This window comes from Nerophis ophidion, linkage group LG08 (genome assembly GCF_033978795.1).
Source record: "Nerophis ophidion isolate RoL-2023_Sa linkage group LG08, RoL_Noph_v1.0, whole genome shotgun sequence".
NCBI classification, from domain to species: Eukaryota; Metazoa; Chordata; class Actinopteri; order Syngnathiformes; family Syngnathidae; genus Nerophis; species Nerophis ophidion.
In genome coordinates this window covers 27,623,123-27,651,108 of record NC_084618.1, presented here as the reverse complement: position 1 = coordinate 27,651,108, position 27,986 = coordinate 27,623,123, and the positions used below count along the sequence as shown (strand labels likewise).

Here is a 27,986-nt window from a genome sequence, read left to right as displayed (position 1 = left end):
GATATTTTGCCACGTAAAACTTGTTAGCATGCTAGCTTTTTTGGCTAATTTTGCAGCTCCCATGTCAGTTATATATTTTAGTACTTTTCGCATGTTGATTGTAAGCATGCTAATTTTTTTTTAACTAATTTTGCAGGTATACACCTGAAAGTGAGATATTTTGGCACTGGGTGTATGTTACTGTTAGCATGCTAGCTTCTTTTTTTAGCAAGTTTTGCAGGTGTTCATGTCAAATGCTAATGTTAAAATGCTAAATTTTCTTGAGTTAACTTTAAAAGTATATGCCTCAGAGTCAGATATTTTGCCACTTAAAACTTATTAGCATGCTAGTTTTTTTGGGCTAATTTTGCAGCTCCACATGTCAGAGTCATATATTTTAGCACTTGTCGCATGTTGATTGTAAGCATGCTAGCTTTTTTAAAACTAATTTTGCAGGTATACACCTGAAAGTGAGATATTTTGGCACTGGGCGCATGTTACCGTTAGTATGCTACCTTCTTTTTTTAGCTATTTTTGCAGGTGTTCACGTCAAATGCTAATGTTAGAATGCTAACTTTTCTTGAGTTAACTTTAAAAGTATATGCCTCAGAGTCAGATATTTTGCCACGTAAAACTTGTTAGCATGCTAGCTTTTTTGGCTAATTTTTCAGCTCCACACGTCAAAGTCATATATTTTAGCACTTGTCACATGTTTATTGTTAGCATGCTAGCTTTTTTTAAACTAATTTTGCAGGTATACACCTGAAAGTGAGATATTTTGGCACTGGGCCTATGTTACCGTTAGCATGCTAGCTTCATTTTTTAGCTATTTTTGCAGTTGTTCACGTCAAATGCTAATGTTAGAATGCTAACTTTTCTTGAGTTAACTTTAAAAGTATATGCCTCAGTGTCAGCTATTTTTCCACTTGAAACTTGTTAGCATGCTAGTTTTTTTGGGCTAATTTTGCAGCTCCACACGTCAGAGACATATAATTTAGCACTTGTCGCATATTGATTGTAACCATGCTAGCTTTCTTTAAACTAATTTTGCAGATATACACCTGAAAGTGAGATATTTTGGCACTGGGTGCATGTTACCGTAAGCATGCTAGCTTCTTTTTTCAGCTATTTTTTGCAGGTGTTCACGTCAAATGCTAACTGTTTGCATGCTAATGTTAGGATGCTAACTTTTCTTTAGCTAACTTTAAAGGTGTATGCCTCAGAGTCAGATATTTTGGCACTTAAAACATGTTAACTGTTTGCAGGTTAATGTTAGCATGCTAGCATTTTTGGCTAATTTTGCAGCTCCATACGTAAGAGTCATATATTTTAGCACTTGTCGCATGTTTATTGTAAGCATTTTAGCTTTTTTTTTTAAACAAATTTTGAAAGTACACACCTCAACGTGAGATATTTTGGCCCTGGGCGCATGTTACCGTTAGCATGCTAGCTTCTTTTTCAGCTATTTTTGAAGGTGTTCACATCAAATGCTAACTGTTGGCATGCTAACGTTAGAATGCTCACTTTTCTTTTGCTAACTTTAAAAGTGTATGCCTCAGAGTCCGATATTTTGGCACTTAAAACATGTTAATGTTAGCATGTTAGCTTTTTTTTAGCTAATTTTGCAGCTCCACACGTCAGAGTCGTATATTCTTAGCACTTGTCACATGTTTATGGTAAGCATTTTAGCTTTTTTAAAACACATTTTGCAGGTATACACCTCAAAGTGAGATATTTTGGCACTGGGCGCATGTTAAGGTTAGCATGTCGGCTTCTTTTTTAGCTATTTTTGGAGGTATACACCTCAGAGTCATATTTGGAGACACTGTTAGAACGGTAATGTTAGCATGTCAGCCTTTGTTGTCATTTTTGCAGCTATACACCTCATAGTCATATACTTTGGCACTCGACACATGTTAGCTGTTCGCATGCTAACATTAGCATGCAAGTTTTACATGTATACACCTCACATTCAGATATTTTAGCCCTTGATGCTTGTTAACTGTTAGCATGCTCATTTTAGCATGGTAGCTTTTTGGATAATTTTGTGGGTATACAACTACAGTCATATATTTTAGCCCTTGACACATGATTATTGTTAGAATTGTCACAGTAGCATGCTAGCTTATTTGGCTAATTTTGCAGACACGATGTTTTGGCATGTTTACTGTTAGCCCATTATGGTTAACATTTTTAGCTGTTTTTGCAGCTATAATGTACACTTAATAGTCATATATTTTGGCACTTAATGTATGATTGCGGTTAAAATGGTAATTTTAGAATGTTAGCTTTTATTTTTAGCTATTTTAACCATGCAGGGGTATATCTCAGGGTCATACCTTTTGGGTCTATACCCATGCAATCTTGATAATGATATTGTTAGCTGTTAGCCCGTAAAGGTTAGCATATTAGCTTGTTAAAGTCAGCATATTAGCTTTTTTTTCAGCTATTTTTGCAGCCATAATGTACACTTAATAGTCATATATTTTGGCACTTGATGTATGCTTGCTGTTAAAATGGTGATTTTAGAATGTTAGCTTTTCTTTTTAGCTATTTTAACCATGCAGGGGTATATCTCAGAGTCATATATTTTAGGACTAGACCCATGCAAACTTGATAATGCTATTGCTAACTGTTAGCCTGTAAAAGTTAGCATATTAGCTTGCTAAAATCAGCATGTTTGCTATTTTTGCAGCTATAGAGTACACTTAATAGTCATATATTTTGGCACTTGATGTATACTTGCTGTTAAAATGGTAATGTTAGAATGTTAGCTTTTCTTTTTAGCTATTTTAACCATGCAGGGGTATATCTCAGAGTCATATATTTTGGGATGAGACCCATGCAAACTGTTGATGATGCTATTGTTAACATTAGCATGCTAGTGTTGATGTTTTTAATTTGGATTATGGTTACTTTGCCTTTCCTTGTTAGCTTTTGTCGCTCGTTTTGCAGGCATACACCGATTTTTCTTGTTACCTGACGCTATCTGGCGAGCGCGCTAACTGCTATTACATTTCGGCTTTGGCAGCTACAAATGAAATGTAGTTATTGCCGTAAATTGTGGTATGATCACTGTGATCATTTTGCTCATATGTTGATCGAAGTGCACTGGCGTTACCAAATAAAGTCATAAAATTCTGTTTTCTTTAGAAAACAAATCGATCTTAATTGGCGTCCCTGTGTTTTCACTCAGAGAAATGACACATTAATCCTTCTGTAAAATATGCAATATTCCACAAGTCACATGGTCAACAGGAAGTTGCACTATTCACATCCCTTGCAGGCCACGGGAAGGACAAAAGTCAGTTCACTGGTTTATTTTTCTGTGTAGTTTAGTATATTTAAAAAATGAATGCGTTTTTAAATTGGAACACAGTCCCATCACTTTGATTAGCATTTTAATTTGTCCTTAGTGTCAACATTCTATTATCATTGGGTTGTATTTTATACCTTTTCTGATTCTATTCTTACTCCTGTTACTTTTAGTCCTGTTACTCAAATCTCCAGCTTGTTATAATGATCAAAAAAAGTCTACATTTCTCAGTGTTATGTAAATAAAAAATATAACACTGAGAAATATAAATATTTTTTTATAATGATCAAAAAAAATTCTTAATTCTCAGTGTTATGTAAATAAAAAACATAACACTGAGAAATATAGACATATATTTTTTATAATTATCAAAAAAAATTATATATTTCTCAGTGTTATGTAAATAAAAACATAACACTGAGAGATATAGACTTTTTTTCAATGATCAAAAAATGGCTATATTTCTCAGGGTTATGTAAATTATAAACATAACACTGAGAAATATATACTTTTTTTTATAATGATCAAAAAATGTCTATATTTCTCAGTGTTATGTAATTAAAAAATATAACACTGAGAAATATCGAAAAAAATTTTTATAATGATCAAAAAATATCTATATTTCTCAGTGTTATGTAAATAAAAAACATAACACTGAGAAATATAGACATTTTTTTATAATGGTTAATAAAAAGTATACATTTATCAGTGTTATGTAAATAAAAAACATAACACTGAGAAATCTAGACATTTTTTTATAATGATCGAAAAAATGTCTATATTCCTCAGTGTTATATAAATAAAAAAATAACCCTGAGAAATGTAGACATTTTTTTATATAATAAAAAAGGGTATATTTCTCAGTGTTATGTAAATAAAACACATAACACTGAGAAATATAGACATATTTTTTTATAATGATCAAAAAATGTCTATATTTCTCAGTGTTAGGTAAATAAAAAACAACACTGAAAAATATAGACATTTTTTATAATGATCAAAAAATGTCTATTTCTCAGTGTTATGTAAATAAAAAACAACATTGAGAAATATAGACATTTTTTATAATGATCAAAAAAATGTCTGTTTCTCAGCGTAATGTAAATAAAAACAGCACTGAGAAATCTAGACATTTTTTTTACAATGATCAAAATAATGTCTATATTTTTCAGTGTTATGTAAATAAAAAACTTAACACTGAGAAATATAGACATTTTTTTTTAAATTATCAAAACATTTTTATATTTCTCAGTGTTAGGTAAATAAAAAACGACACAGAAATATAGACATTTTTTTTATAATGATCAAAAAATGTCTATTTCTCAGTGTTATGTAAATAAAAAACAACACTGAGAAATATAGACATTTTTTATAATGATTAAAAAAATGTCTAGATTTGTCAGCATTATGTAAATAAAAAACATAGCACTGAGAAATCTAGACATTTTTTTATAATGATCAAAATAATGTATATATTTCTCAGTGTTATGCATATACAAAACATAACACTGAGAAATATATTCACATTTTTTTTATAATGATTTAAACATTTTTTATATTTCTCAGTGTTATGTAAATAAAAAACAACTCTGAGAAATATAGACAATTTTTATAATGATCAAAAAAATGTCTAATATCTCAGTGTTATGTAGATACAAAACAACACTGAGAAAACTAGACATTTTTTATATAATAAAAAAATGTCTACATTTCTGAGTGTGATGTAAATAAAAAACATAACACTGAGAAATATAGACATTTTTTTATAATGATCAAAAAAATGTATATTTCTCAGTGTTATGTAAATAAAAAACAACACTGAGAAATATAGAAATTTTTTGTAATGATCAAAAAAATGTCTATTTCTCAGTGTTATGTAAATAAAAACACAGAAATATAGAATTTTTTTTATATTGCTCAAAAATGTCTATATTTCTCAGTGTTATGTAAATAAAAACATAGCACTGAGAAATCTAGGCATTTTTTTATAATGATCAAAAAAAATTCTATATTTTTCTGTTTTATGTAAATAAAAAACATAACACTGAGAAATATAGACTTTTTTATCATTATAACAAGCTGGAGATTTGAGTAACAGGACTAAAAATGGATGGATGTTTTTTATTTATTATTTTTCGCACTCAGGTTATTTAGTGGGCATCACGGTAGTACAGGGGCATGGATGGATATTTCTTATCTAAACGGTCCATACAATATCAAGTGCAAAGTAAAATAAAGCTTCACCACTTTAGTCATAAGTTTGGCGCTTGAAAAACGTATCTATGACTTAAGCGCCGCCCTGCGATGAGGTGGCGACTTGTCCAGGGTGTACCACACTTTCCGCCCGAATGCAGCTGAGATAGGCTCCAGCGACCCCGAACGGGACAAGCGGTAGGAAATGGATGGATCTTAACCAAACGGTCAATTAAATATCAAGTGCAAATGAAAATAAAGCTTCACCACTTTAGTCATAAGTTTGGCGCTTAAAAAACGTATTTATGACTTAAGCGCCGCCCTGCGATGAGGTGGTGACTTGTCCAGGGTGTACCTCACCTTCCCCCCGAATGCAGCTGAGATAGGCTCCAGCGACCCCGAACGGGACAAGCGGTAGGAAATGGATGGATCTTAACCAAACGGTCAATTAAATATCAAGTGCAAATGAAAATAAAGCTTCACCACTTTAGTCATAAGTTTGGCGCTTAAAAAACGTATTTATGACTTAAGCGCCGCCCTGCGATGAGGTGGTGACTTGTCCAGGGTGTACCTCACCTTCCCCCCGAATGCAGCTGAGATAGGCTCCAGCGACCCCGAAAGAGACAAGCGGCAGAAAATGGATGGAATTTAACTAAATGGTCAATAAAATATTAAGGGCGGATGAAAATAAAGCTTCACCATTTTAGTCATAAGTTTGGCGCTTAAAAAACATTTCTATGACTTAAGCGCCACCCTGCGATGAGATGGGGACTTGTCCAGGGTGTACGCTGTCTTCTGCCCGAATGCTGCTGAGATAGGCTCCAGCACACCCCGCAATCCGAACAGGACAAGCGGTAGAAAATGGGTGGATCTTAACTAAACGGTCAATAAAATATCAAGTGCGTATGAAAATAAAGCTTCACCACTTCAGTCATAAGTTTGGCGCTTAAAAAAACATATCTATGACTTAAGCCCTGCCCTGCGATGCAGTGGCGACTTTTACAGAGTGTTCCCCGCCTTCCGCTCGAATGCAGCTGAGATAGGCTCCAGCGACCCTGAACGGGACAAGTGGTAGAAAATGGATGGATCTTAACTAAATGGTCAATAAAATATTAAGGGCGGATGAAAATAAAGCTTCACCATTTTAGTCATAAGTTTGGCGCTTAAAAAACATATCTATGACTTCAGCCCTGCCCTGCGATGCAGTGGAAACTTGTCCAGGGTGTTCCCCGCCTTCCCCCCAAATGCAGCTGAGATAGGCTCCAGCGACCGCGAACGGGACAAGCGGTAGTAAATGGATGGATCTTAACTAAACGGTCAATAAAATATCAAGTGCGAATGAAAATAAAGCTTCACCATTTTAGTTATAAGTTTGGCGCTTAAAAAAACGTATCTATGACTTAAGCACTGCCCTGCGATGCAGTGGCAACTTGTCCAGAGTGTTCCCCGCCTTCCACCCGAATGCAGCTGAGATAGGCTCCAGCGACCGCGAATGGGACAAGCGGTAGGAAATGGATGGATCTTAACTAAACGGTCAATAAAATATCAAGTGCAAATGAAAATAAAGCCTCACCTTTTTAGTCATAAGTTTGGCGCTTAAAAAAACGTATCTCTGATTTAAGCGCCGATTTGTCCAGGGTGTACATCACCTTCCTCCAGCACACCCCGCCACCCCAAAAGGGACAAGCTGTAGAAAATGGATGGATGGACTTAAGCGCCAGACTTCTTCCGTTTGTTCCACACTGTCATTACTGCCACAAGTGGTGTAAAAGTGTATTACAACGGACTACCTCTGCTGAAAAACGGATGCTTTTCGACGGGCTTATAGGGGGCGCTGGCGGCCCAACACCGCCTCAGAGCACTGTAAGATGGAAGGAAAACGTAGCGTGTTGTCTTTAATTGTGAGCTATTGAAGTGGACACTCCAAACTAATTGCCCGATCTTTCTTCCTTCACGCCGCCGAGGGACACCGCGTTTATTTGTGCTGCAAATAACCGTGCAGCGGTTTACTTGTGTTTTTCCAAACGTCTTCTTTGGACACACACACACACACACACACACACACACACACACACACACACACACACAGACGGTATTTGAAGCACTTGAGAAAGAGATTGTGTCGGGAGGAGCCAAGTCGGACAGGATGTTTGTCGTCTGAGGTTAAAACAAACACGCCATCATGTTAAACACCCCGGCCGCATTCCCTCCCGTATACAATCTATGCTTTCCATTATGATCTGATGTCCTAGTTGCTAACTTAAATCCCCCCGCCCTACCCCCCCCCCCACCCCCCCCTCCCCGTTTTGTCCTCTCGAATGCTTATTAGATTAAATTGGAGTGCTCGCAGTTATCTAAGCACATCTTGTTTCTATTCTGCGGCGTTCTCAAAAGATGAAAACAATAAAGACAGAAAGTGTGTTCAAGATAGGAGTGATTATTATTATTCATTAGCTCGCCTCAGTTTGTATTAGTTACTCATTACGTGGGCTGATTAGCGACTGGATATACATTCCATCTCCGTCCGCACTTTAACACAAAAATGTGTGTTAAAAGCAGCATTTCCTAAATCAAGGACCAGGGGCCAGACGCCAACATTTGGATGTTTTGTCCATTTGTTATTTGCTAAGTAAAAACATCAGCTTTCACACTGCATTGTCAACTAATTCATTATTCTGCCTTGGCTGTTTGTTTCCAGCGTGTGCAGCCAGACGGATAGTGAACAGAATGAAGGGACAGAAGTTTTGTTGATTGATGTTATTTCTTTTGGATTATTTTCCTTCCTTGGTTTTACAAACCCCGTTTCCATATGAGTTTGGAAATTGTGTTAGATGTAAATATAAACGGAATACAATGATTTGCAAATCCTTTTCAACCCATATTCAGTTGAATATGCTACAAAGACAAGATATTTGATGTTCAAACTTTATTTTTTTTTTTGCAAATAATTATTAACTTGGCCGCAACACGTGCCAAAGTAGTTAGGAAAGGGCATATTCACCACTGTGTTACATCACATTTTCTTTTAACAACACTCAATAAATGTTTGGGAACTGAGGAAACTAATTGTTGAAGCTTTGAAAGTGGAATTCTTTCCCATTCTTGTTTTATGTAGAGCTTCAGTCGTTCAACAGTCCGGGGTCTCGGCTGTCGTATTTTACGCTTCATAATGCGCCACACATTTTCGATGGGAGACAGGTCTGGACTGCAGGCGGGCCAGGAATGTACCCGCACTCTTTTTTTACGAAGCCACGCTGTTGTAACAGTGCTGAATGTGGCTTGGCATTGTCTTGCTGAAATAAGCTGGGGCGTCCATGAAAAAGACGGCGCTTAGATGGGAGTATATGTTGTTCCAAAACCTGTTTGTACCTTTCAGCATTAATGGTGCCTTCACAGATGTGTAAGTTACCCATGCCTTGGGCACTAATGCACCCCCATACCATCACAGATGCTGGCTTTTGAACTTTGCGTCGATAACAGTCTGGATGGTTGGCTTCCCCTTTGGTCCGGATGACACGATGTCGAATATTTCCAAAAACAATTTGAAATGTGGACTCATCAGACCACAGAACACTTTTCCACTTTGCATCAGTCCATCTTAGATGATCTCGGGCCCAGAGAAGCTGGCGGCGTTTTCTGGATGTTGTTGACAAATTGCACTTACAGATGTAGCGACGTGACAGTGGTTTTTGAAGTGTTCCTGAGCCCATTTGGTGATATCCTTTAGAGATTGATGTCAGTTTTTGATACAGTGCCGTCTGAGGGATCAAAGGTCACGGTCAATCAATGTTGGGATTTCTTCAGATTCTCTGAACCTTTTGATGATATTATGGACCGTAGATGTTGAAATCCCTAAATTTATTGCAATTTCACTTTGAGAAACGTTCTTAAACTGTTTGACTATTTGCTCACGCAGTTGTGGACAAAGGGGTGTACCTCGCTTGTGAAAGACTGAGCATTTTTTGGGAAGCTGTTTTTATACCCAATCATGGCACCCACCTGTTCCCAATTAGCCTGCACACCTGTGGGATGTTCCAAATAAGTGTTTAATGCGCATTCCTCAACTTTATCAGTATTGGTTTAAATGTAACTTAGATATTGGGTTCTCACTATGTAAAGCGCTTTGAGTCACTAGAGAAAAGCGCTATGTAAAACATAATTCACTATGTAAATACAATACGGGCGGACACGGGCGGTACTGCATCAAAAATTGACATTAGTGTGTAAAGGATATCACCACATGGGGTGAGGAACACTTCAGAAGACCACTGTCAGTCACTACAGTTTGTCGCTACATCTGTAAGTGCATGTTAAAACTCTACTATGCAAAGCGAAAGCCATTTATCAACAACACCCAGAAACGCCGCCGGCTTCGCTGGGCCCGAGCTCATCTGAGATGGACTGATGCAAAGTGGAAAAGTGTTCTGTGGTCTGAGAGTCCACATTTCAAATTGGTTTTAGAAACTGTGTGTTGTCTATCTGTGTTGGCCCTGCGATGAGGTGGCGACTTGTCCAGGGTGTACGCCGCCTTCCGAAGGCCCGAATGAAGCTGAGATGGGCTCCAGCACCCCCCGCCAACCTAAACGGGACAAGCGGTAGGAAATGGATGGAAGTTTAGCCACACTTTTAATTTGTAATAAACATGATTAATCACAGTAAATTGCTTGCTTAGATAAGTAAACTTAACCTTTAAAAAAAGACACAAATGCCATTTCATCATCACAATGCTGACACAAACATTTTTTGAATGTTTTTTTTTCAAAACCTGATAAAAGCTTTATCTAAAGTCCCGTCAGGGGTTTACCTTGAAGGGAGATTATGTGTGCGTACACGCATTGACCTTATCACTGACCTTGTACAAAAGCCCAAATTTAAATATGTTATTATTTGGGCTGCAGCTATCAGTTATCATAGTACTCGAGTAATCTATTGATTAGTTTGTTCAATTAATGGAGTAATCGGATAAAGCACACTCTATTGCAAGGGTCCCCAAACTACGGCCCGCGGGCCAAGTCCGGCCCGCCAGCGTTCGAAATCTGGCCCGCGGGAAGTCCCAAGTTAATTTTAATTTTTTTTAAATCTATGCTTTCGAATCCATTTTCTACTGCTTGTTGCTTGTTACCCTCCGAGTCTCCTAGCCGCTCATGTGAATCATATTGTCTAAAAATGCATTTTCCAATCGAATATATATATATATATATATAAATATATATATATATATATATAAACAGCCCGGCCAAATTATTTTAACCCAATGCGGCCCCCTGGTCAAAAATGTTGTGGACCCCGGCTCTATAGCCTATAGCCAATCTCGGGTGGGCCCCATTCTGCGTTTGCACATTGGGCAAGAGCCGTGTTTTTATTTTGACCTCCACAGTTATCTGCCCAAAAGAGTATGCAAGGGGAAGAATCAAGAACAATACATTTAATGAAGGTGCTTGCGACGTCCGGGGCCAATCTTCCAAATATCCCCTCGTGCCATAATATCACATAATCAAGTTGTCCGCCGGCCCCCATCCGTGCAAATGTCTCATTAAAGACTATAAGGCGACTGACCAAGAAGCTCCGATTGGTCCCTTGAGATACTAGGTGTTTCTGTTGTATCTACGCGGTTCTGTGGTAGTTGCTAGGTCCTGCCATGCGCGTAACAGCTTACTTACGGAACAAATTACAATATCGCAAACACTAATCTAAAGCATATCACCTATGAACTCCAAAATTATTATCAGCTCAGTTTTGACCAAAATTGAGTTATTGGGTTTTGCCTTTGGATGGGAGAGATGACGTCACACGTGTGGAGGCTCTGTTACGCCAAATTTCTTCTCCCTACAAAACAAAACGGCTGTATTAATCATGACCCCGGAAGTAAATGGGGGGGGGGGGGGTTGTAGGGAGAAGAAATTTGGCGTGACAGAGCCTCCAACAAAAAGTGCTATTCGGACCGAGAAAATGACAATTTCCCCATTAATTTGAGCGAGGTTGAAAGATTCGTGTTTGAGGATATTGATAGTGACGGACTAGGGAAAAAAATGATTAAAAAAAATAAGTTAAAAAAAAAACGCGATTGCATTGGGACGGATTCCAATGTTTTTAGACACATTTACTAGGATAATTCTGGGAATACCCTTATATTTCTATTGTGTTGCGAGTTTTTAGTGAGTTAAATAGTACCTGATAGTCGGAGGTGTGCGTCCACGGGTGTCTTGACGCTAATGTCTCAGGGGAGTCGACGGCAGCTTTATGGACGGCACAAGCTCAGCTGATCTCCGGTAAGAAGCGACTTTTTACCACAATTTTCCCACCGAAACCTGCTGGTTGACATCCGGTCGGGATCCATGTTCGCTGTGATCCATAGTAAAGTTTCACCTCCGTGAATTTTAAACAAGGAATCACCGTGTGTTTGTGTGGCTAAAGGCTAAAGCTTCCCAACTCCATCTTTCTACTGTGACTTCTCCATTATTAATTGAACAAATTGCAAAGGATTCAGCAACACAGATGTCCAAAATACTGTGTAATTATGCGGTTAAAGCAGACGACTTTTAGCTGTGTGTGTGCAGCGCTCATACTTCCTAAAAGCTGTGACGTCTTGCGTACGCGTCATCAGTACACGACATTTTGAAGACGAAACTCCCGGGAAATTTAAAATTGCAATTTAGTAAACTAAAAAGGCCGTATTGGCATGTGTTGCAATGTTAATATTTCATAATTGATATATAAACTATCAGACTAGGTGGTGGGTAGTAGTGGGTTTCAGTAGGTCTTTAATAAACGAGTCGGGTTTGTTTGGTGCGCTGTGATTGGTCGAAATTTCAGTGACGTCGTCATCTGGGCACAGAGTCCACACACAGACCAAATCAGTTTAGTTGAATGCGAGGCTAGTAAGAGTTCAGCCGTGCGGCAGCAGCTCTCTGCTTTAACTTTTAACACTTATTCACAACTTCGCTGACGGATTGACTTTTTGTTCTCTTTTTTTTTTTTCTTCCCCCCCATTTCACTCCGTGTTTCATTTCGGAGATTTAACGCTGAAGTGTCTTATCGAAGTTTCCAGCATGAACACCGGGCCGACACTGGGCAAGCTCTGTGTGAGTAAACCTCTACGAATACTTTTGTCGACGTACTTTTTTATTAATGTCATACTCATATGAATTTAAAAAAATACACTTTGCATGTCAGTAAAAAGCGACGACGGAAGGCATTTGAACTAAGTGGACGGGCGTGTATTCATAAATGAATAACGATAACAAGTGTCACTTCGATAAGGTGTGAGTGTGTGTAACAATCAAAAAGTACACTCTCGCCATATGTGTGTATTTTTGTGCTTTTGTATTTTTTTAATAATATAACAGTGTATTTATTGATGATTGCAAGCTGTTTTGGTAGTCTATATATTCAGTGGTTCTCAACCTTTTTTCAGTGATGTAAAAAGGTTGTGAACATTTTTTTAAATTCAAGTACCCCCTAATCAGGGCATAGCGTTTTTGGTTGAAAAAAAGAGATAAAGAAGTAAAATAAGGCACTATGTCAGGGGTAGGGAACCTATGGCGCCAGAGCATGGGTGTCAAACTGGCCCGCGGGCCAAATTTGGCCCGCCGTGTATTTTCATTTGGCCCTTGAGGCAATATCAAATTAACATTAGATCTGGCCCGCCGGTATTATACAGCGGCGGTGCCGTTGTAACACCACGTTCACCGCTAATACTCATACTTCCATCCATCCATCATCTTCCGCTTATCCGAGGTCGGGTCGCGGGGGCAACAGCCTAAGCAGGGAAACCCAGACTTCCCTCTCCCCAGCCACTTCGTCTAGCTCTTCCCGGGGGATCCCGAGGCGTTCCCAGGCCAGCCGGGAGACATAGTCTTCCCAATGTGTCCTGGGTCTTCCCCGTGGCCTCCTACCGGTTGGACGTGCCCTAAACACCTCCCTAGGGAGGCGTTCGGGTGGCATCCTGACCAGATGCCCGAACCACCTCATCTGGCTCCTCTCGATGTGAAGGAGCAGCGGCTTTACTTTGAGTTCCTCGCGGATGGCAGAGCTTCTCACCCTATCTCTAAGGGAGAGCCCCGCCACACGGCGGAGGAAACTCATTTCGGCCGCTTGTACCCGTGATCTTATCCTTTCGGTCATGACCCAAAGCTCATGACCATAGGTGAGGATGGGAACGTAGATCGACCGGTAAATTGAGAGCTTTGCCTTCCGGCTCAGCTCCTTCTTCACCACAACGGATCGCATACTTGCCAACCCTAAAGATTTTCTTGGGAGACTCCCGAAGTTCAGTGGCCCTCCCGAAAATCTCCCGGGGCAACCATTCTTTCGAATTTTTCCCGATTTCCACCCGGACAACAATATTGGGGGCGTACCTTAAAGGCACTGCCTTTGGCGTTTTCTTCAACCTATCGTCACGTTCATACAAAACAGCATGCCGGCCAAGTCACATAATATATGTGGCCTATACCCACACATAATTGAATGCAAGGCATACTTGATCAATAGCCATACAGGTCACGCTGAGGGTGGCTGTATAAACAACTTTAACACTGTTACAAATATGCGCCACACTGTGAACCCACACCAAACAAGAATGACAAACCCCTTTCGGGAGAACATCCGCACCGTAACACAACATAAACACAACACAACAAATACTCAGAAGCCCTTGCAGCACTAACTCTTCCGGGACGTTTCAATATACACCCCACGCTACCAGCAAACCCCGCCCCCCAATCACGCTCACCTCATTATTTTATTTTTAAATTTATCAGCTTGTGGAAAAAGTTAATAATGATATTTACCTCAGAAGGCTGCAAATAGAAAAGGGGCACTAAATTTTTTAGTAAAATTGTATTTAATATACCATTGATGTTTTTTCGTTTGTTTTGTGAAAGTTAAGTCTGCACTATTCAGTCTTATAAGCGTTGCTTGTTCTATATTCAGTGTTAAAGCAAATCAGTGTAGCAAACTGAGCAATAATTTACGTTTTATTCATGCACTTTCACTTGCTACTTCAAGGCTTGAATTTTTTATTCATTCTTTGTTGTTATTTTATTTCCAAATGTAAATGGGCAACCATTCTCCCAAATTTCTCCCAATTCCCACCTGGACAACAATATCGGGGGCGTGCCTTAAAGGTACTGCCTCAAGCGTCCTCTAAAACCTTTCGTCACGTCCGCTTTTTCTACGTAGAAACAGCGTGCCGGCCTAGTCACATGATATATGTGGCTTTTACACACACACACGCCAAAGCAATGCAAGCTTGGTCAACAGCCATACAGGTAACACTGAGAGTGGCCGTATAAACAACTTTAAGACTGTTACAAATATGCGCCACACTGTGAACCAACACTAAACAAGAATGACAAGCAAATTTAGGGAGAACGTCCGCACTGTAACACAACATAAACAAAAGGTTAATTTGTTCAACCTTGGCCCGCGGCTTTGTTCAGTTTAAAATTTTGGCCCACTCTGTATTTGAGTTTGACACCCCTGCTCTAGAGCCAGATGTGGCTCTTTTGATAACTGCTTCTGGCTCTCAGATAAATCTTAGCTGAGATTGCTTAAAACAAAAAGTAATGAATAATTTAGCTGGTAATCACGATGTTGAAAATAACGTTCAAAATATAAAACATTCTCATGCATTTTAATCCATCCATTCGTTTTCCTACTGCACCTGTTCAAGAAATAACAATGTTATTATAAAGAATTAGAGACGTATTGTACTCTAAAAATGTTGGTCTTACTTATAGTTTGCACGCATTTAGTTGTATTCAGTGTTAAAAAATATGATATGGCTCTCAGAAATACATTTTAAAATATTTGGCTTTCATGGCTCTCTCAGCCAAAAAGGTTCCCGACCCCTGCACTATGTCATCAGTTTCTGATCTATTAAATTGTATAACAGTGCAAAATATTGCTCATCTATAGTGGTCTTTCTTGAACTATTAGGGGAAAAAAAAGATGTAAAAATAACTAAAAACTTGTTGAAAAATAAACAACTGACTCAATTATAAATAAAGATTTCTAAATATAGAAGTAATCATCAACTTAAAGTGCCCTCTTTGGGGATTGTAATAGAGATCCATCTGAATTAATGAACTAATTCTAAGCATTTCTTCACGAAAAAATAAATCTTTAACGTCAATATTTATGGAACATGTCCACAAAAAATCTAGTTGTCAAAACTGAATATTGCATTGTTACATTTCTTTTCACAGTTTATGAACCGACATTCATATATTGTTGAAGTATTATTCAATAAATATATTTATAAAGGATTTTTGAATTGTTGCTATTTTTAGAATTATTTAAAAAAAAAATCTCACGTACCCCTTGGCATACCTTCAAGTACCCCCAGGGGTACGCGTTCCCCCATTTGAGAACCACTGCCCTAATCCAGTGGTTCTTAACCTTGTGGCGGAGCTAGACTTTTATCCTTGGGGTGGCCAAGGCTATTTCAGGGTCCACAGAATTTTTTTCTTGACTTATCAATTGCAATCGGAGTGTCAAATGTTGAAATGTACATTGTATATATAATTTGCAGTTTATCAACAATGCAGAAAATGTAAAACACAACTTGGCAACAATTTTTCAAGAACTAATAATAATAATAACAATTTTTTTACAAAGATGGTGAAAATGCACCAACACATTCATAGTTCTTTCTCTCTCTCAGAAAAGGTTTAGAAAAGCATAATCGTTATGGTGAGAAGCCGCAAAATGTTTCACAAAGTCATCCATGTTGAGGGCACGTGCCCTCCTTGACTCAATACTGAGAGTTCCAAGGTGACTTAACCTGTCATCAGCCATTGTGGTTCTGAGATGAGTTTTAATCAGTTATAAAGCAGAACAGCTTGTCTCACAGGAAGCAGTGCTGACTGGAGTAACAACAGCAATTTTGCAAAGTCTGAATATCTCATGGAAAACCTCTTTGTAAGGCTCAAGAAACGCAATAAAATCAAGCGAAGTCTAATCCACTTTTCACTCTCCTGTCTAGCAGTCGCTTGGTTTGATGAAATTCATGTTTGAGGTCTGACTCAAAGGTCTGTGCAAAGGCAAACAGAGGCTCCTCATTTAAGAAAGCTGCACTCTTCGGGTTCAGGGACTGCGCACCTTGATGCCGTGGCTCTCTGCTTGTAGAAAAAAAAAACTTATACCTGCAAAAGTTATTTTAAACAGTGACTCATTAGGACACCACCGTAAAACTTACTTTACGACGAGAATGTTATCCTTCTTTTTCTTTGTAACTTCGTTGATCTCCGGCTCTCCGGTCTCCAGCAACGATGACCGACTCCAGTTCAAATCTTCCTCTTCTTCAGTGGCGATTCTTCTTCTAATGAACGTGGCTCGCAACGCTTTGTGGTACATAGCGCCAACTACTGTACAGGAGGGACTTAGCAGTCAATAGGCTTCACTGATTTAAAAATGCAACTGGCTCCTTCCGACAAGACATGCGGTGCCGCGATATGTCAATCATCTGGGGTGGCACCTGGGGGGTCTAGTGCTACCCCGGCCTCCCCTCTAGCTCCGCCCCTGGTTCGATCAAACCCTAGGGGTTAGGTGAGTCGGCCTCAGGGGTTCGGCAAAGGTCAAGACACACCTGACTCATTGTCTAAATAAAAACTTCTCCCGATCAGCGTATTATAGATACTTTCAAACAATGTTCCCTCTAATTTTCCATATGCGTGAGCAAACGCAAAAACTCCTTGAGCATTCAGTGGACACCTGTCCCAAACCTGACTAAATAACAAAGTAAATGCTTTATTATTATAATCAAATGACAGCTGTCATTTCCATGAGATTATTTTCTAATATAAGTGATTTTTTGCCCACTTACAATGCCAGTAACAAAAAAATATTGTTTTTCATGAGCTGTGAACTACCATATTTTCCAGAGTATAAGTCGCACCTGCCGAAAATGCATGATAAAGAAGGGAAAAAACATATATAAGTCGCACTGGAGTATAAGTCGCATTTTTGGGGGAAATTTATTTGAAGAAACCCAACACCAAGAATAGATATTTGAAAGGTAATTTAAAATAAATAAAGAATAGTGAACAACAGGCTGAATAAATTAACGTTATATGAGGCATAAATAACCAACTGAGAAGGTGCCTGGTATGTTAACGTAACATATTATGGTAAGAGTCATTCAAATAACTATAACATATAGAACATGCTACACGTTTACCAAACAATCTGTCACTCCTAATCCATAAATCCCATGAAATCTTATACGTCTAGTCTCTTACGTGAATGAGATTAATATTATTTGATATTTTACGATAATGTGTTAACTTCACACATAAGTCGCTCCTGAGTATAAATCACACCACCGGCCAAACTATGAAAAAAACTGCAACTTATATAGTCCAAAAATACGGTAACTTTGCCCCGAATTAAAAAAAAAAATGTTTTTTTATTTTTCACTAAAGAAGGGTTCGGTGAATGCGCATATGAAACTGGTGGGGTTCGGTTCCTCCAACAAGGTTAAGAACCACTGCTCTAATCAGAGCAAAGCATTTTTGGTTGAAAAAAGAGATAAAGAAGTTAAATACAGCACTGTCATCAGTTTCTGATTCATTAAATTGTATAACAGTGCAAAATATTGCTAATTTAAAGTGGTCTTTCTTGAACTATTTGGAAAAAAAGATATAAAAATAACTAAAAACTTGTTGAAAAATAAACAAGTGATTCAATTATAAATAAAGATTTCTACACATAGAAATAATCATCAACTTAAAGTGCCCTCTTTGGGGATTGTAATCTTTGGGGATTGTAATTCTATTACAATCCCCAAAATTCATCAATCCATCTGGAGTCATGAACTTATTAATTCTAAACATTTCTTCACAAAAAAATAAATCTTAAAGGCCTACCGAAATGAGATTTTCTTATTTAAACGGGAATAGCAGGTCCATTCTATGTGTCATACTTGATCATTTCGCGATATTGCCATATTTTTGCTGAAAGGATTTAGTAGAGAACATCGACGATAAAGTTTGCAACTTTTGGTCGCTAATAGAAAAGCCCTGCCTGTACCGGAAGTATGTGCGCGTGACGTCACTGGTTGCAGGGCTCCACACATATTTACGTTGTTTTTAATGGGAGCCACCAGCAGTAAGAGCAATTTGGACCGAGAAAGAGACAATTTCCCCATTAATTTGAGCGAATATGAAAGATTTGTGGATTAGGATATTGATAGTGAAGGAATAGAAGAAAAAAAAGCGACGGCTCCGGGCGACGACAGTGTGAGCGTTTCAGATGTAATTAGACACATTTACTAGGATAATTCTGGAAGAGTGTTTTAGTGAGATTTTTAAGATTGTAAGATTGTAAAGACTTACCTCGAGGTCAGATGGCTGCGGTGAACACAAAGTGTCTCAGAGAGAAGCCGAGGAGCCAAGCTCACAGCTGCCGCTGCTGCAGGACGACGAATAATCCAATGATTTCTCCGGTAAGATATATATCACAATTTCCCCTTCCAAAAACATGCTGGTTGACGTAGAGAAAACATGTTTGCTTGACCGCTCCACTTCACAACAAACAAAGAAACATCGTCAGTGTTTCGGTGCTAAAGACAGCTGCAATACACCGCATTCCACCAACAGCATTGTTTTTTATAGTCTCCATTATTAAATGAACAAATTGCAAAAGATTCAGCAACACAGATGTCCAAAATACTGTGTAATTATGCGGTTAAAGCAGATGACTTTGAGCCGCGAGTTGTGCAGCTGCTATTATTTCCTGACGGTCAGTGACGTCACGCGTACGCGTCATCATTCCACGACGTTTTCAACAAGAAACTCTGGAGAATTTTTAAATTGCAAATTAGTAAACTAAAAAGGCCGGATTGGCATGTGTTGCAATGTTAATATTTCATCATTGATATATAAACTGTCAGACTGCGTGGTCGGTAGTAGTGGGTTTCAGTAGGCCTTTAAACATCAATATTTATGGAACATGTCCACAAAAAAATCTAGCTGTCAACACTGCATTGTTGTATTTTTTTCACAGTATATGAACTTACATTCATATTCTGTTGAAGTATTATTCAATAATTATATTTATAAAGGATTGTTGAATTGTTGCTATTTTTTAGAATATTAAAAAAAAAATCTCGCGTACCTCTTGGCATACCTTCAAGTACCCCCAGTGGTATGCGAACCCCCATTTGAGAACCACTGGTCTAGTTAGTAGTACCTCAACTCTTGAGGTGATGTTTAGGTTGTTATTGTTTATTACTGGACTAAGCATTTTCCCATCCTGTGTTGTATTTCCTTCTGTATTTTATTTTATGTTGACATTGAGCTTTACTGGTATTAATATTATGAATTCCTCACCTAAAGGCTGGGGGCGGTGTGTTCCCGGGAGTCAACTCTGTGAGCAACCAGCTTGTTTGCTGCTTAAGGGAATTTATACAACGGGAGTTAAATTTGCAAAAGTGGGCAACAATTCCTCTGAACAAGTCGGGTAGACGGGAAATAACGTACTAAACGCGGACCAATCACTTATTTTACGGTCTGCGTAACAAAACGCTGACTTTAATCATGACGTCTACGAACAAATGTCAATAACGAGCCACTTCTGGATGTAGTGAAAAATGATTTTAGCTAATAGCGACAAACTTTACTAGTAGTAATATTATGAATTCCGCACCTAATCGCTGGGGGCGGTGTGTTCCCGGGAGTCAACTCTGTGAGCAACCAGCTTGTTTGCTGCTTAAGGGAATTTATACAACGGGAGTTAAATTAGCAAAAGTGGGCAACAATTCCTCTGAACAAGTTGGGTAGACGGGAAATAACATACTAAATGCGGACCAATGACTTATTTTACGGTCTTCGTAACAAAACGCTGACTTTAATCATGACGTCTACGAACTAATGTCGATAACGAGCCACTTCTGGATGTATTGACAAATTATTTTAGCTAATAGCGACAAACTTTACTGGTAGTAATATTATGAATTCCGTACCTAAACGTTAGGGTTGGTGTGTTCCCAGGAGTCAACCTTAACATTCACAGACTATTCAGCTTGTTCGCTGCTTACGGGAATTTATACAACGGGAATTAGATTATCAAAAGTGGGCAACAAGCGCTCTGAACAAGTCGGGGAGATGGGAAATAACGTACTAAAAGCGGACCAATCACTGCTTTTATGGTCTGCGTAACAAAACGCTGACTTTAATCACGACGTCTACGAACAAATGTCAATACCGAGCCACTTTTGGCTGTAGTGACATTATTTTAGGTAATAGCAACACACTTTACTAGTAGTAATATTATTAATTCCGCACCTAAACGCTAGGGTTGGTGTGTTCACGGGAGTCAACCTTAACATTCAGACCACTCAGCTTGTTCGCTGCTTACGGGAATTTATACAAAGTGAATTTAATTAGCAAAAGTGGGCAACAAGCCCTCTGAACAAGTCAGGTAGACGGGAAATAATGTACTAAAAGCGGACCAATCCCTGATTTTGCTGTCTGCATGACAAAACGCTGACTTTAATCACGACGTCTAAGAACAAATGTCGATAACGAGCCACTTCTGGCTGTAGTGACAAATTATTTTAGCTAATAGCGACACACTTTACTAGTAATATTATGAATTCCGCATCTAAACGCTAGGAGTGGTGTGTTCGCTGGAGTCAACCTTAACATTCACGGACCATTCAGCTTGTTCACTGCTTACAGGAATTTATAAAACAAGTATTAAATAAGCAAAAGTGGGCAACAAGTCCTCCGAACAAGTCGGGTAGACTGGAAATAACGTACTAAAAGCGGACCAATCACTGGTTTTATGGTCTGCATAACAAAACGCTGACTTTAATCATGACGTCTACGAACAAATGTCGATAACGAGCCACTTCTCGCTGTAGTGACAAATTATTTTAGCTAATAGCGACAAAGAAATGAGCAATGACTGAATGATTGTAAAAATTGTGTGACGATTTGTTTCAACAAATCAATTCAGATCATTATTTGAAGTTGCCGATATGATTCAGGGACGATATTAGTTTATTTTGAATGATACGATTCTTAACGATTCATTCAGTTGAAATTGATTCATTAACTTTTTAATAAAAATAAATCAGTGTGACTGTGAAATAAATACTGGATACCACAATGTTGATTAAGTTTCATATATTCCTGTTATTTTTTGTAAGGGAACTTCGTATAAATGTTTAATGGATACAAACAACAACAAATAGCCGATGCATTTACATCTCATTTGAATAAAGTGAAACTTACATCTTTTCAGGTTGAATAAACAGTGGTTTGACCTGTTACTCCTCATTTTAATAAGTATTTTTTAATGTAATTTTTATATAGATGTTAGAGGTTATATATCTTTTATTATTGAATGTATCGAATTTGATGAATATTTAATTGTCCAAAATGGAAACAAGCTTTTTGTGCTATCCATTTGCCTTTGTAAAGCATTACGTGGATTCAATTCTTTAAGATGTCAATAAACGTCTCAATCTCAAGTAGCTACTGTACGGTGGCCAGGAAAAGTCACAACAAACGCCACAACACAACTACATCAAGCCACAACACAACAGCTTTCAGCTGTTCAATCGCCATAACATAGCAACTTTAAGCCAAAACACAACATAAAGACACAAAGGAGGTGACAGTGGACCAGGCTTGGCTGTGGTGACAAACTATTTTAGCTAATAACCAATGCGTGCATTGTGACATACGGATGAGCAATGACTGAATCCTAACATAGATCACGATTGTGTAACAATTTGCTTCAAAGATTCAATTCGAATCATTGTTTGAAGTTGCCGTTACGATTCAGGGACGATGTTGGTTTATTTGGAACGATACGATTCGAAACGATTCAGTGAGTTGAAATTGATTCACAAATTTTTTTATAAAAATAAATCATTCGTTCCTTACTGTGAAATAAATACTGAATACTGAACATTGTTGGTGAAGTTTCGTACATTCCTGCAATTTACATCTCATTTGAATAAAGATCAACTTACATATCTTCAGGTTGAATAAACAGTGGTTTGACCTGTTACTGCTCTCATTTTAATGAATAGCTACTGTACGGTGGCCAGGAAAAGTCACAACAAACGCCACAACACAACCACATGATGCCACAACACAAAAACTTTCAGCTATAACACGATTGCAAAAGCCACAACAAGTTCAAACGCCATAACAACTTAAAGCCAAAAGACAACAAAAGACTGACAGTGGATCAAGTTTGCGACAGATCAAGTGACTGAAGCGGAATGTTAAAAACGCTATAATGAACAAAGTTGGACGACATTTTTTTTCAGTATGCTCATTACACCGTTTTCAACTTTCCGCATTAGCCACTTCCGTCGGTGAAACTCCTTCAGTTTCACTTCCGTTGTGTCCATCACGTGTTTAGTAAATTAAAGTTGTGTTGTGGTTTCAATTCCAATCATAATTTTAAGTTGCTGGTACGATTAAGGGACTATGTTAGTTTATTTTGAACGATACGATTCAAAACGATTCAGTGAGTTGAAATTGATTCACTCCCTTTTTAATCAAAATAAATCCATTAGTGTGACTGTGAAATAAATACTGGATACTGGACATTGTTGATAAAGTTTCCTATATTACTGTTATTTTTTGTAAGGAAACTAGGTATAAAATAATTATGGATTCAAACAAGTAAACAACAATTAATACCCGATGCATTTACATCTCATTCGAATAAAGTGCAACCACATCTTTTCAGGTTGAATAAACAGTGGTTTAACCTGTTACTGCTTTTATTTTTAAGGAATAGCTACTGTACAGTGGCCAGGAAACGCCACAACACAACCACATAAAGCCACAACACACCAACTTTCACCTATAACACGATTGCAAAAGCCACAACAAATTCAAACGTCATAACAGCAACTTTAAGCCAAAACACAGCCAAATGAACGGGGACAGTGTTCCAAGTTTGCGACAGATCAAGTGGCTGAAAAACGCTATAATGAACAAACTTGGAAAAGTGAAGCGTGACCACATTTTAGTCATAACTACTTTTTTTCAATATGCTCACTTCACCGTTTTCAACTTTCCACTTTAGCCACTCGGTCCGTCGACGAAACTTGTGCGCGGTCACTTCCGTTGTGTCAATCACGTCCTTAGTAGATTAAAGTTGTGTTGTGGCGTTTGCGTTTTTTTGTGGCTTTTGCGATCGTGTTGTAGCTATGGCTTTATGTTGGAGTCTTGCGGTGTTTGCATTAGTTTGTGACCTTTTGCTGCCACCTTAGGTATCTGCCATTCTTTGTTTTGATTACCTAATGGCGCGTGGCGATGACAGACTTCAGTAACGTTTGAAGTACTTATCGTTAAAAGTTGCTAAAGTTCATATAAAGTCTGCCGTTTTTTAATCCAATGTTTTCTTTTCCCTAGCATCGATAAAATCAATTGATTGTTCGTTTTTATTGCGTTCCGGGAGGCCAATTTGCCAAGCACAGACTGATGTAGTTGAGTCCTAGGAATATAAACTGATGCGGTGGATTAATCGTTACACCCCTATTGTACAGCAGACAATGTTTGGCAACGATAAATGTAACAAATAGAGGTGGGAATCTTTGGCCACCTCACGATTCGATTACGATTACGATTCAGGAGCTATGTTTTTATTAAAAATCGATTATTGAAGTATTTTTAATTTATGTACATTAATGCAGTTTTAGATTTCTTTTTAATTTCACTAAATAAGCGTTTATCACTTATATCTTTAAAAAAAGAGTGCATTTGTAATAACAAAAAGCTATAATAATTTAGTAATTTCCACATTTACTAAATTAATTGAAAGTAGCCAATCTTATAGTGTTGTGGCTGGCTGTGGTCAGCCAAATTTTAGAACTGTCTGCATAACAGTTTACAATTAATAAATCGATTATCGATGATTGGCAATTTCTAATCGATTTTATAATCGTCCGTGTCTTAGATGCAATGCATCTCAAATTCTATGATTTACCCCACCTCTAGTAACAAACATGAACAACGTTTGACACAAGGAAAGACTTCTAACCAAACGAGCTATGACTGCCTTTGTGGTCTGCGTGATTTTTATTTTTTTAAATCTGTCATTTGTAATCCATTTTCTACAGATTGTTACTCTGTGTCTCTTAGCCGCTCTGGCAAATAAAAACAAAAAAGGCATTTATTCCATTGATAACGTGACATCATCGCGCTTGCGCCACAATGTCTTTCGCTCAAATTAGTGCGTGTGCGTGTGCGTGTATATATATATATATATATATATATATATATATATATATATATATATATATATATATATATATATATATATATATATATATATATGTATGTATGTATATAACATACATATATATGTATGTATATACATATGTATGTATGTGTATATTTATGTACATGTCTATGTGTTTTTTTGTTTTTTGTTGTTTTTATTTATTTTTTTTTTTTTTCTATTTAAAATGTGTGTGTGTTTTTATATTAATATAATGTACATACAGCCCGGCCCCTGGTCAAATTGTTTTAACCCAATGCGGCCCCCCGAGTCAAAAAGTTTGGGGACCCCTGATATAGAACAATACACGCGGCACTCAAAAATCTGTCAAAATGTTTTAGTACAACTTTGGCAAGCTACAAAGCCGCCACATTTGATGGATTGTCGGTGCATTACGGCTACCATAGTCAGATTTACTGTGCTTCTACTTACAAGTATTGTTATGGTGTTTATATGACCTCAAAATGGCACCTATTAGGAGATATTATCTGCCGTTTTGTTTTGCTGCAATATGCAAAACCAACATTTCTTACCTATTGGTACCTGCTGCTGTATAATTGGGATCGTCGTAAGGCCCGAACATTTGCGCTTGTCCGCCTTTGTATCTCGCACCATAGTCAATAAGCTCCTTCTTTTTCTCTGTCCTCTTGTTGTGGGGCATTCATCCTCCATTGTTGATATTTCTGATACAAAGTAGTGTATCGTTGTAACTCAGTGGTTCTCAACCTTTTTTCAGTGATGTACCCTCTGTGAACATTTTTTTAATTCAAGTACCCCCTAATCAAAGCAAGCCTTTTTGGTTGAAAAAAAAGAGATAAAGAAGTAAAATACAGCACTATGTCATCAGTTTCTAATTTATTAAATTGTATAACAGTGCAAAAAATTGTAGTGGTCTTTCTTGAACTAGTTGGAAAAAATATATAAAAATAACTAAAAACGTGTTGAAATATAAACAAGTGACTCAATTATAAATAAATATTTCTCCACATAGAAGTAATAATCAACTTAAAGTGCCCTCTTTGGGAATTGTAATAGAGATCCATCTGGATTCATGAACTTAATTCTAAACATTTCTTTACAAAAAAAGAAATCTTTAACATCAATATTTATGGAACATGTCTACAATAAATGTAGCTGTCAACACTGAATATTGCATTGTTGCATTTTTTTTCACAGTTTATGAACTTACTTTCATATTTTGTTGAAGTATTATTCAATAAATATATATTTTTGAATTGTTGCTATTTTTAGAATATTTTTTAAAAATCTCACCTACCCATGGCATACCTTCAAGTACCGCCAGGGGTATGCGTACCCCCATTTGAGAACCACTGTTGTAACTTATATGTGTCAGTAGACTCACTATGGAAGCGCTAAAAACTACAACAAGGAGGACAAGGGGAAAATGCAGTCGAAGTGCAGCCACGTAAATAAGACCCACCTACAAAATTGCGTATCATGGTCAGAAAGGGGCTGGAAGATGGTCTGTAAAACATAAACTACCGTATTTCCTTGAATTGCCGCCGGGGGTGCTAATTAATTTAAAATCTCTTCTCACTCCTGCGCTTACCAAAGGCATGCGGTAAAAGTAAGCATGCGTTAATTATTCTAAAACCTCTTCTTATTCCAGCACTTACCAAAGGCATGCAGTAAAAATTTGAATGTGATGTAAACTTGGATCTTAAATCCTACTGAATAGCTCTTAATCTTCTTCCTTTTATGCGATTTCAAATTACAGGTATTGAAATCAGCCTCCTCCATTTTGAAAATGATGACAGGGGAAGTGTCACTCGTGACGTCACGAGTTTGACCAGGCGGTAATACTAAGCATGCGCTAATTATTTTGCGAAGCGCGTTTGACCCGGCAGTAATTCAAGGCAGGCACATACTATATGCCCTGCAGCAATTCAAGGAAATACAGTATGCAACATTTTGACCAAAGAACCACCATTACATGTTATGTAGACCACAATGAAGTGTTTTAAATGTAGACAAAAATCATAATATTACACCTTTAGTGCACCTTATAATTCGGTGTGCCTTTTGTACGAATATTTAAATTTAAAGTACTAATGATTGTCACACACACACTAGGTGTGGCGAAATTATTCTCTGCATTTGACCCATCACCCTTGAGTCGAGCAGTGAGCAGCAGCGGTGCCCGCGCCCGGGAATACTTTTTGGTGATTTAACCCCCAATTCCAACCCTTGATGCTGAGTGCCAAGCAGGGAGGTAGTGGGTCCCATTTTTATAGTCTATGGTATGATTTGGCCGGGGTTTTGAACTCACAACCTACCGGTCTCAGGGCGGACATAAACCTAAATAGACCCGCTCATTGGCAGTGCGCCTTATAATCCGGTGCGCCCAATAGTCTGCAAATCACGGTCATACCAACAGTGTAGTTTGGTTTAATGTAACAAGAGATAACAAGAACAAAACCTGACAATTAAGTCAAAATGCAAACAACAAAATTTAAACAAACAACGTTAACTTTACAGCAACTATAATTCATATTTGATTGTATTGTTGACAGGAGACCAAGTCACCATGGTAACAGAATTTGAGTTCACATCAGCACATACAAAGCTTTGAGTTTTGCCTGCTGTGGTCACAAGACAGCTCCCGTGGGTCATGTGACATGGTTCGTTCCCACCTTGGCGAAGATGATTTAGAAGGGAACATGGCGGGCCTGTTGTGTGTGTGTGTGTGTGTGTGTGTGTGTGTGTGTGTGTGTGTGTGTGTGTGTGTGTGTGTGTGTGTGTGTGTGTGTGTGTGTGTGTGTGTGTGTGTGTGTGTGTGTGTGTGTGTGTGTGTGTGTGTGTGTGTGTGTGTGTGTGTGTGTGTGTGTGTGTGTGTGTGTGTGTGTGTGTGTGTGTGTGTGTGTGTGTGTGTGTGTGTGTGTGTGTGTGTGTGTGTGTGTGTGTGTGTGTGTGTGTGTGTGTGTGTGTGTGTGTGTGTGTGTGTGTGTGTGTGTGTGTGTGTGTGTGTGTGTGTGTGTGTGTGTGTGTGTGTGTGTGTGTGTGTGTGTGTGTGTGTGTGTGTGTGTGTGTGTGTGTGTGTGTGTGTGTGTGTGTGTGTGTGTGTGTGTGTGTGTGTGTGTGTGTGTGTGTGTGTGTGTGTGTGTGTGTGTGTGTGTGTGTGTGTGTGTGTGTGTGTGTGTGTGTGTGTGTGTGTGTGTGTGTGTGTGTGTGTGTGTGTGTGTGTGTGTGTGTGTGTGTGTGTGTGTGTGTGTGTGTGTGT

At 38.1% G+C, this 27,986-nt stretch overlaps 1 protein-coding gene across 2 annotated transcripts in view; it reads left to right on the top strand.

The window, feature by feature from the left end:
* tnfrsfa (tumor necrosis factor receptor superfamily, member a) overlaps positions 1 to 27,986 on the top strand; it is a 137,762-nt gene that overhangs the window by 41,775 nt on the left and 68,001 nt on the right. The window contains exon 1 of one of the 2 annotated variants that reach the window (XM_061908181.1): positions 12,338 to 12,570. The exons of the other annotated variant lie outside the window; for it this stretch is intronic. Coding sequence (XP_061764165.1) covers positions 12,538 to 12,570 — 33 coding nt within the window. The 5' untranslated portion in view covers positions 12,338 to 12,537. Of the gene's footprint in view, positions 1 to 12,337; positions 12,571 to 27,986 lie in introns of those variants that run through there. 2 annotated transcript variants of the gene reach the window in all.